Consider the following 14,092-nt stretch of genomic DNA (forward strand, 5'->3'; position numbering starts at 1 on the left):
TCGCACCGGCAGACGGGGCCGTGTAGACGGAGGGAGTCGCACCGGCAGACGGGGCCGTGTAGACGGAGGGAATCGCACCGGCAGACGGGCCGTGTAGACGGAGGGAGTCGCACCGGCAGACGGGCCGTGTAGACGGAGGGAGTCGCACCGGCAGACGGGCCGTGTAGACGGAGGGAATCGCACCGGCAAAGACAGACGCACGCGATCGTGCGGCTGGTGGAGAAGCGCGGAGCGGGCCGAGGCCGGTGGGCTCGGAGACCTGCGGTGGCCTCGGAGACCTGCGCGGGGGAAGGCGCAGCGTTTCCAAGAGGCCGACTGGCTCAGGCTGGGGCGGATGCACGCACGTTCGCGAGGCCTGAAGCTCCGGGAAACACCGCGTCGGGCCGTGGGCTCGTGTGCACGCGGGACAGAAGAGGGACCGGCCTTGCCCAGTGGGGCTCAGTGAAGCAGAACGGAATGCACCGTTCTGTTGAACTCTTGTATGTTAACCTGCATTTTTCAAACCTCTTTTAGGAGCCCTGAGACCCGGCCGTGGCCCCGAGCTGGCGCTGGGTCAGGGGCCGCCGCAGCAGCCCCCGCAGCAGCCCCCGCAGCAGCACCGCGTCCTGCAGCAGTTGCAGCAGGGAGACTGGAGACTGCAGCAGCTTCACCTCCAGCCCCGGCCCCCGCAGCCGCCGCCGCAGCTCCTCCAGGACGCCTACGGGCAGCAGGTCACGCTCCACTTTCTGTACACACGGCGGGGGCACAGGGGACTCTGGCTCCAAGGCAGCCTTCGCCCCGTTAACACACTAGTGAAGAAAACGCATTTTCCTTGCCTTCGTGAGATTCTTTAAGAATCTCCTGTTGAAATAGGTTGCATCAGGACTGCATGAAGCCAAGAAATGTTTAGTCATTGGGCATTTTGAATAAGCATGGCCGTTGACGATGAATGTCATCTTTTTCAGGTTATGTTTTTAGTTAAAAAACAACTTAAGAATGTCATTGTTGGAAAGGTGGCATTTAGGCTCTCAGACATAAAACTGTCTTGGGGTTTTGTTCTAGGTACGCCCCTGCCCTCCCAGGCCTGGGTTGGGGTGTGTGTGTGTGTGTGTGTGTGTGTGTGTGTGTAGGGGTGGCATTTAGACTTGGGACACAGACAAAAAATGACCTTAAGTTCTGTTCTGCACTTTGCCTTACCAGAACCTGCAAATTTCTAGTTTCATTTAGCTGTTTCATATTTAATTACTTGTCACAATTCCTTCTCTATCATTTCCTGAAATGTGTTGAGCCCAGTAAACACATGGCACCTCTACGTGGGGGGCTCCCTCTGCTGGTCTTGATGCAGAGACCCGGAGCAGAACAGTTAAATGGAGGGTGCCGTTGCATTGCCGGAAGGCATCGTGGAAGGGGAGATAGAAGAGGTTGGGAATTTACTATGAGTCCTGGACCCAGATCATTTCAGGGTCCAGCAGGGAAGTGTGTTCAGGGTTAGTTTTCTTCCAAGCATCCTTAAAGTGCACTGGGAATGCAATTCCAGTGAGCACATGTAAGTTCTAGTCAGTTATGGACTAGGGTTTTTGTACATTGGTGCTTGGACTCCTAGTACTGAAATCATTGTTATGATGGTGAGCTCAGTACTAAAAAATGTCCCCCAAGCCAAAAAAAAAAAACCCCGATGGCACAAAAAAGGCGTGCCTGATATTGATGAATTTCTTTGTTTTTTTCATTGTAGTATCAGCATGCAGCGAGGCAGCAGCAGATGCTCCAGCAACAGGTTTTGCTGCATTCCGTGTATCAGCCGCAACCTTCTGCATCACAGTATCCTGCAATGGTAAGTGTTTTGTAACTTCTAGATAGTTCTCTCTGAGAATACATTCCAGTGTGGGAATTCCCAGTATGAATGGTATTATTCAGAATTTAATTATTCAGATTTGACTCAAGTCAGTTAATTAACACATTCTTAACAAAGCCAGTAGTGTGTGTTCTTAAGCAGTCTGGCATTGGTCTGACCCATAGCACCTGAACTTGGAACAGTGTAACTGACTGATGATATTTTTCTCTTACCTCATCATATAAGGGAAATGATCTATTTCCCATGGTCTTTTGGTCATATGTCTCTTTCATTTGGCACATGTCTGTTGAATAAAAAAATAAACTCAATGAGAAATTGCATTTGCTTCAGAGCAAATTTATAGCAATCGCTGTACTAGTGGCTATAAACTCCTCTTGTCTTTTTCTTAGACTTTTCAAAGGTAGATCTTTGAATCCTGTCAAGTGAGCCTAACCTCACAACGTTTTTTTTAATTGAGGTATGATTGACATAGCATTCTGTTAGTTTCAGGGATACAGTGTCGTGATTTGGTGTTTGTATATTTTGCAAATGATACCGTCATACCCACAGTCAGACAGCTTCTTAAATAGACTTCTGTCTACTGCTGTCCTGTTGGAGCCGCAGACTGCTCCCCCGCGCGCACGCTGCTTTTCAGGCCCCGGACTTTGCTGCCGGCGTGCAAGGGGAAGAGCGTAGTAAGCAGGGTGGTGCTGACCGGGCTCCAGTGACCTTGAGCCCTGTCTGGCACGGCGTCTCTCGTTTCAGGTGCAGCAGTACCAGCAGGCGCTCCTGCAGCAGCAGGTGCGGGCTCAGCGTCCGCAGCCCCAGCCCCAGGCTTCAGCCGAGTTTCTCACGTCCCCTCAGGAGTTCCCGCCGGCCTTCGTTTCCTCCACGTCTTCCCTCCCGGCTCAGGTTGGAAGCGTAGTGGACTCCTCTTATAGTGCCAACAGGCAAGTATCTTTGCGGCGAATGCGGAAGCCGTGATCGTGGAAGTGGGCGTGAATGCCGAGTGGAGTCACCAAGTGGCTCCTGACTTGCGAGCCCGTCTTTTTGCTGAGTCCCCGTTTCTCGCGCTAGTCCTCTCTTCCCGACCCTGAGGATCCCTGTCCTTCCTTGCACTTCCGTCAGTCAGGTCTAATAATTGCTATTTGCAGGTGAGGCTTCGCAATATCTAGCAGCATTTAAGGCCAAGGAAATTAGTGACTTATATGTTAAGACAGTCTTTGTAATTTAAATAGAAACAAAGCCCTAACAGGCTACTTTAGTAGTTTAAAAAAAGGAATCCTTGTAGACAAGTTAATTTAACTTTGTCTACTTATATATATTATTACTTTCAATTAATTTGATAATATTCATAAAGTTTGTCTAATTTGGTTTAATTTGAAGAGGTGCAAAAAATAATAATATGTCACTTGGTTCATTTATAAGATCGTGCAAGCTTATTACAACCACAGCCTGGTGTATTTTGGTTATTTAGATATATTGGTTAGAGTTGTTTTTCATGGATCATGCAGATTGGACACATGACGGTAAAGAACTATGCTGTCAATTTTCTCAAATTCAGATTTGAATTGGGGAGTGCTTCAGGATTTTATAGTGAAAGATCTATTGACCATTATGAATATTTCCTAATATTTTTAGATATGTAGGAGGAAGTAGTATTAGAACTTTGATTATGGGAATGCTGAAGAAGTTCTCATATAATATTATTTCAGTATATGAGCATTAGTTGGGAAAAGGTGTCTGCAAGCTTCGGCTAGGACTTAGGCACGAGAAAGTGCAACATCAGTAGCATACTGATTCAGTGAGCCTGTCGAGAGGGGGGTAAGATATACAGTTTGCTGTAGTATACCTCCCAGCCTCTGTGTGTGTGTGTGAGAGAGAGAGAGAGAAAGATAGGGAGAGAGGAAGGGAGAAAACATGGATTTATTGAAGTATTTTCCTAAATCAAACATTTAGATGAAGGAATTAGGACAAGTATGTCTAAGTGCAGAGCAGGGCATAAGATCAGAGGCTAGTTTAAAGATCCAGATTGGTATTTGCCAAACTGTTATTTGCCTACTCTGGTATTTCCAGGCTGGGTTGAAAGAGAGTTAACCAGGGGTTCTTAAGTTAAGAAATCATTAGACTCTCATTTTCTCTTAAGAGCCAAGAGACCTTAGTAGATAACTTTCATAAAATGAGAGGTTCGGGCCTCCAGACTATGTGGATACTTAAGATACAATGAATTCTTTATGATGTAGAAAATAACCCTCATCTACTTTTAGCTGATTCATGAAGCACTCCTTGGTGACTATGTAGAGAACACCTCTGTAAACGGAGAGTTGTTGCGGTGTCTCAGCAGAGCCGGGACGTGGGACCGTCTTATTCGGTGGTGATTTTAGACGGATCCTGTTTGACATGGCACCCGAGTATCGCTTTAGGGCTACTCCCTAGGATCATCATAATACTAAGTGCTGGTTTTTTTTTCTAGACACCATTCTCTTGGCTTTTTATGTATTAAGTAATCTCCTTAACCTTATGAGAGAGATCGAGTGCCTCCTGTTGTACAGATGAGGAAGCTGAGACAGAGAACTTACGGAGCTTGCCCAAGGGTACACATCACAGCAGTTCAGATCCCAGGGGGGTTGTCCCATCTGTGCCCAGATCTGCCGTCCTCGTCATCATAAAAGCATCTGATTTTCCAGGTTGGTTAGGAAGAATGAACTAGGGCCCTTGAGAATTTTGAATTCTAATGTTTTCTCTCTTCTTTTCCTTTCTTAATTATTACTACAGGTCAGTCGCTGATAAAGAGGTAGTTGCTCATCTTCCAAGTCAGAGGAACGTCAGTAACCCACCTGACATGTCGGGGTGGAACCCTTTCGGAGACGATAATTTCTCCAAGTTAACGGAAGAGGAACTGTTGGACAGAGAATTTGACCTTCTGAGATCAAGTAAGGGACACTTGAAGGCTTATTTTGCTTCACAGTAAAATCACAGTTCTGTAATTATTCAGCAAGGCCAAAGACTGTTTTGAGGTGGTAAATAGAAAATTCTTTTTGTGCATTTGAGGGCAAAAATCAGGCCGTCTTTTACGTATACTGTTGAACTATGTTGCGTCCTTTTGAAATCAATTGCTTGATTAAACCCAGGATTGCTAGTAACATGCGGATTCCTAGCACTTAAATACTGCATATCTTTGAATGTTAAATTCAGAATATCTCTAAAACATGGAAAATTGATACTTAAATGAAAAGGGAGATATCCGAATCTTGCTTACTAAAATCCGAATCTTGCTTACTAATCATTTTGCAGCTCTCTTTTCTTGCACATGCGGTAGAAGACACTGTGGGTCTGAGATGCCCTTTGAAAGTGCCTGAAAGAAAACATGGGCTACTACATTATGTTAATGTTCTGTAATGCCCTTTTAATGAGTGCTGACATAAAAGGGCTGCTTTGTTGTCCTGATATGGCAAAAGTTAAATAAATTATTTTCCACTTTGAGTCAGATATCTCAATGTTTTACTTGGAATCTTTGCCTTTTCTTAAACTACCTACTGTATATGTCGAGCCTTACCGCACGCATTTTAGAAAAGCTCTTTCTCGGAAAAGGGAAGTGTGGAATGTTTTGAGGAGGTTGCAAAAACTCACTTCTGGAGTCTAGATAATTTTCAGGTTTCAGAGGTTTGTACGCGTGTGCGCGTGCGGGCGTGCATGTGCTCGCGTCTCCAAGTGTGTTTTCCTGTGTTGCATGTGAGAAGAAGGTCCTAACGGGCTGTTCTGAGCTTCATAGTTCTGAGCTTCTCTTCTCTTGTAGGCAGCTGGCTTTATGAGAACAATTATTAGATGAGTTGCTTTGTTCCCAAATGATATATATTTTATGTAAAATTTATAAATGCCCTAATTCATGTAAGAATAGTTGTTTGAGATTTAAATTTATATTTTGCATATTGGTTATATGACTATGAAAAATTAAGTTGATGATTAATGCATATATAAACATGAGTTTTGAACCTTTAATAAAGGTTTGTCAACTTTGGTAAAACCAAACTTACATCTTTTTATTAAAGAAAGTTTTTTTTAAACCACGACTTTTTTGTAGGCATTTTTAGTATACCTTATGTTGAGTAGCCCGAAAAGCTAAGTTCTAAAAAAGGAAATAAAGTATCTCTTTCTTTTGGGGGGACGGCAGGGTGATATATGGGTTATAACCAAATCAATATAATTTATAGGGTTATTTTGAAAGCAAAAGGTAAAATTAAAGTATTCATTTTAATGTGTTCCAGGATAGTAACTGAGGGTTTGCTAAAGCAATTTTCTACTATTTGGGTAAAACTCGTCCTTTTTCTTTTCTTTCTTTTTTCTTCTTCCCATCAGTTATGGAATGGGTAAAATATATTATTTTATACCTTATAAATAAAAATATAAAAATATTTTATATATAAAATATAATAAAATATTTTATTTTATACCTTATAAATAAAAATATGTCATTCTAAGCTCCATAGAATTTGTAATGGTAAGCAAGTTTTATTTAATTCACATAGGGAAGAATGGCATATAAAATATTCATGTATACATAACTTCATAAAAATTGGGTTTAGCCTGTGAAACTCTTAACCAGCTATTTGCTTTCAGACTTCAAGGTCAGATAACATGTGTCATTTTTGTGTGTATCTCTCACACATGTGTGTGCCAAAGAATTTAGATTTCATTGCATGCTAATTATGGAAAGATATTAATTTCCAGATGAAAGTTCAGGAGAGGAACTTCTCGGAAGGTCAGACTTGGAGCAACTCAGCTATTTGGGCAAGTGTCTAGACAAGCTATTGAAATCATTTCCCTGTCACAAGGCTGATGTGCTTAAATTGACATCTAGCACCAGAATTCTCAACCTTGGCAATGCCATTTACCTAGGTTGTAATCTCAGTAAGTCTCTTAACTGCTGTCTCACTTCCTCACTTACGAGCTGGGTAGAGTGATGCCTATCTCATAAGATGATCAGGAAAATTAAAGGAAATAATGTCTTGAAGGAATGTGGGTACTCCATAAATGTCACTTCCCTGTTCCTCGTCTTCTGTGTAAATCTTTAGGCTCCAACTCAAGGTTATTGCCCTTTAACCGGCATTTAAAAATTGTATCTAAACTATCAGGTTTCTCAGCTGGCAATTAGAAAGCCAGATTAGAAGGGGTTTTGTGGGTGGATGACATCAACAGCAGAAGTGACATATGACAGCAAGAAAGACGATGGAAATTATCTGCCTTCTCCTTCATAACGGATAGTCGTAATAATGGTGCTCATAAAAGGTGAAATGTCTTTATGAAAGTTTATAAAGAAATCATTAATATGTAGAGTGTCATTTAGAAAAATTTCTTCCCAAAGTGTAACTTAACTGTCCTATGTTCAGTCATCTTTAACAGTTCTTCCATTCACAAGCAGTAAGCCATCTGATACTCAATCCACTTGATAGGGGCTAAATTACCTGCGGCATGAAAAAAGGTCTTTCGGAACCTTCAGTCTCGGCGGAAGACTGACGGTGTAATGGAAATGAACTTTGGTCATTACTGGTTGTTCTTTTGTCCTTAAAAACTTTTTTTTAAATAAGAAAATTATTGATGCATTTGGAATAGCAAATTTACCTTTTATCTCAGCACAGATTTTGTCAACAATTTTCCAGAGTCTTTTCTGAAATAATTTACATTAGGTTTCTGAAATGCTCTCCAGTGAGAAACAATACCTGTATGTATGGTCCTTAAAAATACAGGCGTCGCCCATGTAATGATTGTTCAGAAGAGTACATTGCCATTTGAGTTTTTATTTTTGCGTCGCCCATGTAATGATTGTTCAGAAGAGTACATTGCCATTTGAGTTTTTATTTTTAAGATGGGAAATATTATTTATTAAAATGAAAAAGGATAATTGTGTCTAGGAAATATTTTACATGTTTGTATTATCCAAAAGGTGACTTAAAAATCATAATACATCTTGACATACCAGGATTCCAAAATATTAGTAATTGTTAACAAAAAATGGTTTTTCAGTGATCTTTAAGAAAACAGTTGTTGATTCCATTCAGACACCAGTTAGCAAAGGAGTTTAACATATAAAATAAACCAGATTCTTGCTTTTGCTTTCAGTGTAACTGAATATTATTTATGGTTCAGAATTTTTCATCTGTTCTACTTAAAGTCAAAATATTAACTCAATATAAGTTGATCTCAATGACATTTTTAAAGTTTAAAAACTTGTATTTTTCTTTGTCTTTCATATCAAAACTTCCAGATTAGTATGTAAACTTTAGATATCTAACTGTGGTAAAATTTAATACATTAAACACTAGATTACAGGGGTTTGCTTTGGGAAACTTTTTAACTTGCCTTTGTTCAAATAGTTGTGTAGCTCTGCATGCTAATTAAAAGTAATACTTAATGGAATATTATTTTTTGTTAATGATGATTGTTTCTTTTTCAAACTGCATCACAATAACTGAAACGAAGAATAGAAGAACCTAAAGACTGTGGCTGCTTTGCAAATTCTACTGAATGTGTTGTTTTTTCTATGAAGCCACAGAAAGAAATAGATGTAAATATCTATATTAGTTTGTTGTAAAGCATTAACTCTCACCATTTTAAGCTAATTCAGGTGTATTGCTGTTCCTTTAGTGCAGAATAACAGAACTTTTCAAATAGAATAGTTTCAAAATTATCAGATGAAGACTATACTTATAAAATTTATTCATTAGCCTTTTTGGCTACTCAAGCCATTACCCAAATAAGCTACGGAATTAACTTATTAGAATATTTTAATTTTTTGATGCTATTGTGGAATATAATTTGACTCTAGGATTTTTAAATCATTTATATTTTGCCATCTGTATCAATTAAAAATCCTGAAAAGATATTGTCTTTATTCATCAACACAGTTCTTTTGGGAAGGCAGGAGGTAAGTCTCTTAATATTGGACAAATCAGGCTCTGGTTTTGCTCTAATGTAAAGCAGTGATTTGAAAACGGAACTTAAGTTCATTTTAAGAGTGACTGTGTATTTGAAAAGTAGCTCTTACACCATTTCATTAGTTTTTAATTATAGGTAATTAATAACTTAAAAAATTGATATATGTATTTATTTTGTATTTTGTGCCCTGGGACCCAGATTATCCTGTGAACTCTAGAAATCTAGATGATTTAACAAAAGACTCCTTGGATAAATTGATCCTCTGTTTTGTGAAACAGTGAGAATGTGATTCATTTTATAGCGAGTTTATTCTGATTCCCAGAATAATTGGGGGAATGAACTTTGCATAGAACGGTGTCTCCATATTTTAAAATTATGGGACTCACTATATAAAAAATGTTAGTTTATCCCCACATGGTAATATTTGTATTCTTATTCTAACTACACAGTGCTATTCTACATTTATGTGAATTGAAACCATAACTTGATAGAGATAATCTACCAATGCATGAGGATTCAAAGAACCTTAGTGGTAACTGCATTTTTATATGCTGGGAACCATTGGTACAGTGCTGTTTTTTTCTAAATCTGGGGAGTATGTTAAAGTGTAGATTTCCAAAGTCCTGCTCAGATAAATCTGATGCATTAGGTTTGTGGCGTAGTGCCCAGGTAACTGAGTTTTATACAGGAATCCTAGCAATTATACTGCAGACGGTTTGGAAAGGAAGTTTGGTCCTAATTTAGACCTGAGTACCCACACACACGGTCTTGATCTTCAAGAGCGAGGGATCTTGGACACTGATGTGCTGGGGCTGTCACTCTGAGATAGTCTCTTCCGTGTGTCCTTTCCTTACTTCGCCTTCCCGTTGTCCTCACTCTCCATCCACCCCAGAATTTTCATTGTTATCCATTACTCTGTTGGATTTGAAAAGCAGCTCTTAAGTCTTGGAGCTTCTGTTTGTGCATAAATCAGTCATCAGATATGTTGCCTTCTCAAAATATTTATCATTTATTATATTATCAATGAAACTTTAAGTAAAATTTCAGATAATCCAAAGTTTCATGTAGATATCACATTTCATGTGGATATTAGTTTTAGCCATAAAAGCTGATAAGTATGTCCGTTGTCATAAAGGTGTTTAAAGAATTGTCCATCGCAGCGTCTTGGGGATATTATAGACACCAGGGCGTTGCCTTCTCAATAGTGTGTCCCTGACCCAGCAGTATCACATCACCTGGGAGCGTAGGAAGTGAAGCCCAGAACCTTCCAGAACTGTCCAGTCAGTGTCTGCATTTTAGCAAATGCACAGTTCACTGGAACGCACCTTCAGTTTGGAAGCACTGTCCTAAGGGATTGCTGCTTTCACTTGGGGCTTTTTGCTTCATTCTGAAGTTACAAGTCATTTTTAGGGAATTCTAATTATATTTGGATTTTCTCTGCCTTCCCTGCACTGTCTTAAAACTCAAACGAAACCAGCGTCATTGGCCCATAGAGTTTCTTAAACACGAAGGGTATAGTCCTGGGAGTACTTAAAATTCCTGAAAACAGCAGAATGTGTTGCTAATAGTGTGTGTTGCACTGCTCCGAATCAGACGCTAGGGAGGCAGCGCACGGAGATCGGGGAGTCCCCGCTGATCGAGTGCCTGTGATAGGCGGCGTCAGAGCGAGGAGAGCTAATCCGTACTGCGGCTGCTGTGTCAGGTGCGGCAGGGCGGCTTCTGCTGGAGCTCGAGCCTTTGCCACAGCCCGTCCCTTGTCCGCTGGGCTCTCCCCCAGATGTCCCTTTGCTGCTTCTTTGACGTCTTTTCTCACCTGGTCCCAGTCAGAATCTCTGTTTATTACTGTGACTTGTGCCCACCCCCTTACCCCCTTTCCCCCGGACTGCAGTTTTCTCTGTAGCTTGATTCGTAACATTCTGTATATATGTCTCCTTGTGCTCACTGCTTTCTCTTGGTTTCTCCACACCAGCATATAAACTCCAAGAAGGCAGGACTCTCTGTTGTGTTCGACGTCGCCGGCCCATTGCTTAGAACAGTGCCTGGCACACGCTGGGTCTCAGATATCCGCGGGATGAAGTATCAACTCTGTCATTAGGCGTTTCATAGTCTCTGTGTGTATGTGTATGTGAATGATTTAATATGCGAAATGAACATCAGTGTAATAGTTAATTACTTTTTATTGCTGTTGAGAAATAAGATTTGCCCATTTTATGAACAAATGACCATTTGCAATCTTTTTTCCCTGAGTATTTTTGGGAGAAAATCTGCCAAATAATGCCTCTGTTTAGTAAGCTGCATTTAAGTTCAGGTCCAGTGTGTTACAAGTTGAAGAAAACTGGGGATTTAGACTAAGTTACTTATTGGGCTAATGGTATTTGTGAAATCTGGCGCTGAGATGATGAGAAGCTTGCCTGTGTAGCAGCAAAAGTATCTGTTAACTCAGGGCTACCCCTCATCCTAGTAAAAAAGAGCTCTGACTCTGGTATTTTTCAAAAAGGCTGTTGCTTTGTTTAATTTTATTTATACTGTTACCACTTTTTTTTTTTTTTTAATTTGAAGACTGTTTTTATTTTATTTTATTTTTTTGTTTCATCTTATTTTCGCAGACAGGCTCGAGGAGAGAGCACCCCCAGATAAGAATGTAGACCCACTTTCCGCTGCACATAACCGTCCTCCGGAAGATCCTTTTGGTTCTCTTCCTTTCGTTTCTCACTCAGGCAAGTCACATATGCAACATTGTCATCATTAAAAATTCACGCGGAAGCAACAATAATAAAAAGAACAACCAGAAAACCCCTTATTAATATGAGGCCAAAGTAAGGATGAGGTGTGAGGTGCAGAAGACGAGACTCATTTTACCTTTGCTGCCGCAGTCTTCCTCACAGTCTCCTTTCCACTGGGTGATTCAGGTGTGTCTTTTGCCAACATAGAAAAATGCTGACATACACAGTAGAGCCGTCACTCTCTTTTTCTCTCTATTGTTGGGTATCAGTGAAACAGATTCATGCATGAATATCTCTTTTTCTATATTTAAAGATCTTTTTATGCTCAGCTTTTGCTTAAAAATTCTGTATTTTCCTAGTTTATACATTCTCTTTTGTAGTTGTATTTGAAAAGTATTCGTGATTTTGTATCATGTTGCTCTTTGTATATCCTCACTTCAATTTCTTTTTTTTTTTTTGCTTTGATTTCAATTTAGAATTTAAATATTGTTATTACCATTAAAAACTATCTATAGTAATATTTTCTAAATAATCCCCCAGCTGGCACCGTCAAATATACTCAGCTGGAATAGGGTCCTGCTTTGTTGTAAATGTGTGTGTGTGTGTGTGTGTGTGTGTGTGTGTGTTCCTAATGGAAAAAAATGAGTTTGAGCTTAGAAAAAGGAGATATATTAGAAGAAATAATGAGTCGACAGATGGTTCTAGCATTCTTTTCCTAATATTTCTCACTCAGGCACGTTATGTATATGTAATAACATCATTGCTGTCATTTAAAAATGCACCCAAGTGAGAAAAGAAAAAATGACACACCTTATAAACAAAAGAAAAACTTATAAATAGAAGTTTAATAAGATATAGGTGTTCAGGATTTCTGATGACTACATCGAGGCAGTGTTAATAGCTTTTCAGTATTTAGATTTGGCTATTCAGGATATGCACAAAAATAAATAGGAGTTTCTACATATTTTCATGTTCTGTGTTTTACTCTTTGCCATTTATTGAAAACAGTCCATTTTGTTGTCATTTTCTGCTTGCTTCTTTCAAATTGTTTCTAATGAATGGCATGACAGCATTCGTTGAGTGGGGAAGGCAGTTTACTGTTTCTACTTCATCTGCACACGTGTACTCCCTCACACCCCCAATGCTAATGCTATTTCTTTTTTCAAATGAAATATAGTATCTCAACATGGTCATTAGAAGCTCTCAAGAATGTAAGTATTGGGGGCGCCTGGGTGGCTCAGTGGGTTAAGCCTCTGCCTTCGGCTCAGGTCGTGATCCCAGCGTCTTGGGATCGAGCCCCGCATCGGGCTCTCTGCTCAGTGGGAAGCCTGCTTCCCCATCGCTCTCTCTGCCTGCCTCTCTGCCTACCTGTGATCTGTCTGTCAAATAAATAAATAAAATCTTAAAAAAAAAAAAAAAAGAATGTAGGTATTGATCTGTTTGTGGTTGAAAATGGTTTCTTTACTGCTGGCTCTTTTTTAGGCCCTGGAAGGGGTTGTATAATCCTTTTCAGGTTTGCACGTATCTCTGCAACTTTCCTGTTCTTTACAAGTTTCTGAAAGAACCCTGGAGAAATGAAGACTGGAATCAGGGCCTAGAGTAAGCCTCAATGATTGGCTCTTTCCTTAGGTACCCTTGTTTTGGGGTTGGCCTAAGATTTTTATAGTTAGAAATAGGCTCACAGATTTTAGCTTGATTGCTGTCACTATTAGTTTTTCTTTTCACTGTGGGCATTTAATTTCTCCGTTATATTTTAAACTTACCAAGGGTAGAAAACGTGAATTGTCTGTCTTTGAATCCTGTTCAGTGGCCAACCCAGTAAGTATCTAATAACAGTTTTTGGGTGTATGATAAAATTCTGACTATTCCTAAAAATTCATACTTGTAAGTGTTAAGAAAGTGACCTTAAAAAAATGATCTTTTTTTTTAAAAAAGATTTTATTTATTTATTTGACACAGAGAGATCACAAGTAGGCAGAGAGAGAGAAGGGGAAGCAGGCTCCCCGCTGAGCGGAGGGCCCGATGTGGGACTCAATTCCAGGACCTTGAGACTATGACCTGAGCTGAAGGCAGAGGCTTAACCCTCTGAGCCACCTGGGTACCCAAAGAAATGATCTTTACCCTAAAAGTACCCCTCCAAAAGAACCTTGTTAGATTTAGTGTAACCATGTGCATTGGAATGGTTTGGTTATGAGGAATTGAGCTTACAGAATGGAATAAAGGATGGAATGGTCACAGGTGAGATGTTCATCTAGAAAGAGAAGGAAGGGTAGTCACTTGGCTAATCAGCACTGTTAATTTGTATTCACCAGATCTAAAGTATGTAATTAAGTTGAAACTAAAAATAACAGATTTGCACTGAATGAACTATTCATTATCAAGCTTCGATACACTATGCATAATTTTTCAGTTACAATAAACTATTTGGGGTCATTCGTTTTTCTCATAATAAAATAATGGAATCTACTGGAACAAATATTGTCTTTTCTGTAAGATTTAGGAAGAAACTGGAAAAAGAAAAATGAATTCTGCTCAGTGAAAATACACTCTACCTAACATTGGGAGCATCTGGAGATGCGTAGGACTGAGAGAGAGAGAGAGTGTGCGCGCGCGCGCGCGCGTGTGT

General features: G+C 40.1%; 1 protein-coding gene across 1 annotated transcript in view; it reads left to right on the top strand.

The window, feature by feature from the left end:
• BMP2K (BMP2 inducible kinase) overlaps positions 1–14,092 on the top strand; it is an 85,625-nt gene that overhangs the window by 57,465 nt on the left and 14,068 nt on the right. Inside the window, exons 11-15 of the mRNA XM_059378718.1 lie at positions 514–710; positions 1,712–1,810; positions 2,576–2,760; positions 4,586–4,743; positions 11,350–11,460. Coding sequence (XP_059234701.1) covers positions 514–710; positions 1,712–1,810; positions 2,576–2,760; positions 4,586–4,743; positions 11,350–11,460 — 750 coding nt within the window. The remainder of the gene's footprint in view (positions 1–513; positions 711–1,711; positions 1,811–2,575; positions 2,761–4,585; positions 4,744–11,349; positions 11,461–14,092) is intronic.

The sequence above is a fragment of the Mustela nigripes genome, chromosome 1 (genome assembly GCF_022355385.1).
Source record: "Mustela nigripes isolate SB6536 chromosome 1, MUSNIG.SB6536, whole genome shotgun sequence".
In the NCBI taxonomy this organism is placed as follows: Eukaryota; Metazoa; Chordata; class Mammalia; order Carnivora; family Mustelidae; genus Mustela; species Mustela nigripes.